At 42.8% G+C, this 2500-nt stretch overlaps 1 protein-coding gene across 1 annotated transcript in view; it reads right to left on the minus strand.

The window, feature by feature from the left end:
• The window catches only part of LOC134436350 (F-actin-uncapping protein LRRC16A-like), a 69306-nt gene that overhangs the window by 25691 nt on the left and 41115 nt on the right, over positions 1-2500 (minus strand). The window contains exons 19-20 of the mRNA XM_063185508.1: positions 876-975; positions 194-248 (exon numbers count right to left, since the gene is read on the minus strand). Of these exons, the coding sequence (XP_063041578.1) occupies positions 194-248; positions 876-975 (155 nt within the window). The remainder of the gene's footprint in view (positions 1-193; positions 249-875; positions 976-2500) is intronic.

Raw genomic sequence — 2500 nt, forward strand, 5'->3', positions numbered from 1 at the left:
GCAAAATATGAAGCTCTTCACATGCAGTACTTTGAGGTGCAACCAAGTAGACGGTCATTAAGAGACCACCGCTTCAGGGGTTAGATTAAAAACTCGCTAGGCTAGGATAATTCTTCTGTTAGTTAGACGAGAAGCCCAAGACAAGGTCGGAGGTCAGATGTGGCCGAAGGGGCCCTGAGAGAAAACAACCCACCGACTCATCTTCCTGGATCATGTGAACCAAGTTGCTGAGGACCTGCCCCAAATTCCTAGAAAGAGAGGCAGGAGAGTAAGAGGTGAGGGTGGGAGGGGGAGCAGGAGAGTAGGAGGTGGGGGTGGAAGAGAGAATGACAGTAGATTTTGTCATCATGTTTTGTCACACAGAAAATTTTCCTTCTTATGGCTTAACCCATTTTAGCCTGATGACTCGTATATGTTGTTTGACCTTTGGTGCCTGGATCGACATATACGCTGCATTCAGATTTTAGCTTTCTTAATAAAAATCTGCGTACTTCAAAAGCAGAATTAACACATTCTAATGCAAGATGAGGGTCTTAAGGTTTAAAATGCAACATATGTCATGTTTTTATGTGCATCAGAAGCTGAGATATTTAGGTTTTTATAGGCTGAGGGCAACTCTCCCAACAAGGGCTTAGGCATTCAGCAGGCGTTTTTTGCAGGTGCTTTAGGCATCAATGGGTTAAAAGGTAACCCTATAAATTAATGCAGATGGGAAAACCAGCTATCCTATTATTCACTACATCATAACAACACTGCCATGACATGACCAAGTCTCTTTTCTAACAGATTAAGACGTGGCCATTACAATTTTGGTGACACCAGGGTTAAAAGAGAGATTCTGCACAAAAAGGGTTAAAACACAGGTTTGTACGTACTTGGACTTGATGTTATTGAAGTTCTTGCCCAGAGACAGGTGTCTGATGGAGCGGTTCTTGGCCAGCCACACCAGCAGTGTAGTGAGATCAGTGTCAAAACCTGAGATGCAACCAGATGTTAGGAGGCATTGGCAGGCGATCTTTGATCACCGAACATCATTCAAGAAGCCTATGATCATGGTCAGGGCAGCTGACAACTCTGGCTGGGCCCTGGACAAAGACATCTAAAAGGGCTCCCCCACACCCAATACAGTGCAGTACTTACAATGAGCCCCTTTATATGCATATCAATAAACCGTTTATAAATCAGGTTTTTTGAGTAACCGGTTTATTCAAGTGCTCATGTAAACTGAATAAACTGTTTTAATAATTGGTTTATTGCTGTTATCGGTTTATGAGAAATCCGATTTGCACAGGTAGGTTTTTGGCTAATAAACTGACATGTATCCTGCATAATCGTGTTATCAGGTTATTGACATTGTAGAGTGATAAGTAGCCAATCACAAACTTAAATTCTAGCTTCGTGTCACACACTTGAGTAGAACACAGGCAGCCGACATACTGCATGTAAACAGCAATAAACAGTTTTGCCAATAACCTGTTTTTCCAATAACCCAATTATTGTGGTAATGTAAACGGGCTCAATGTGGTGAGGACCCAATTCTTGGCCCCCTCTCTTCCTTCTGGGCCCAGGACAAGTGGCCTGTTTTGTTTTCCCCCTGTCAGCTTCCCTGATCATGATATAGCGTGACACAGAAGAACGCAACATGCTGTATGTTCACTATCACACAGATCAAAGACCCACCAGTCCCTTACAGTGCTATGTGAGATAAAATAGAGATAAAGAGAAAAAGATAGCTAGGGATGGGCAACATGGCAAAGTATTTGATAATATTGACGGATTTTTTTTAAAAATCAGTAAAACTAATCTAAATGGTCATGAACAATGATTAGAAGTTATGTTTTTGATCTATTGGCAATTCATAAATACCATTTTTAGTTGATTTTATTTTCTCGTCATTGCACAGCCCTTGAGTACCGTAGGCAGGCAGTGCACTCCAAAGCCGCTACACGCTCACAGTAATCTGACACAAGGGAATGGAACATGATATGCATTCGCTACGACATGAGAACATGTCCACCTCACAGGCAGATCAAAGCGTAAGCCATGTACATCATATGAGCTTTACAAGCCTGCTACAGAGATAAAATGTCCAGGCCGGTGGTTCCCAAACTGGGGGTCGGGACCCTAAGTGGATGGTGGTGGTGGTGTGTGTGTGTATGTGTGTGTGTGTGTGTGTGTGTGTGTGTGTGTGTGTGTGTGTGTGTGTGTGTGTGTGTGTGTGTGTGTGTGTGTGTGTGTGCGTGTGCGTGCGCGTGCGCGTGTGCGTGTGCGTGTGCGTGTGTGTGTGATGGTGGTGGTGGTTTATTAACTTTTCAAATTTAAGATCAATTAAAAGTTCAAATTAAAACTGAACAATTGTACAGTAGGAGAAAAAAATGTCTGCCATTTGGAATATTGGGATAGGGGTCACATATTCTAAGGTCCAGAAGGGAGTACCAGCAGGAGAAAGTTTGGGAACCAAAGCCTAGAGTTTTAGGCCATGCATTTCATCTAAAGCTCA

Source organism: Engraulis encrasicolus, chromosome 20, assembly GCF_034702125.1.
Source record: "Engraulis encrasicolus isolate BLACKSEA-1 chromosome 20, IST_EnEncr_1.0, whole genome shotgun sequence".
In the NCBI taxonomy this organism is placed as follows: Eukaryota; Metazoa; Chordata; class Actinopteri; order Clupeiformes; family Engraulidae; genus Engraulis; species Engraulis encrasicolus.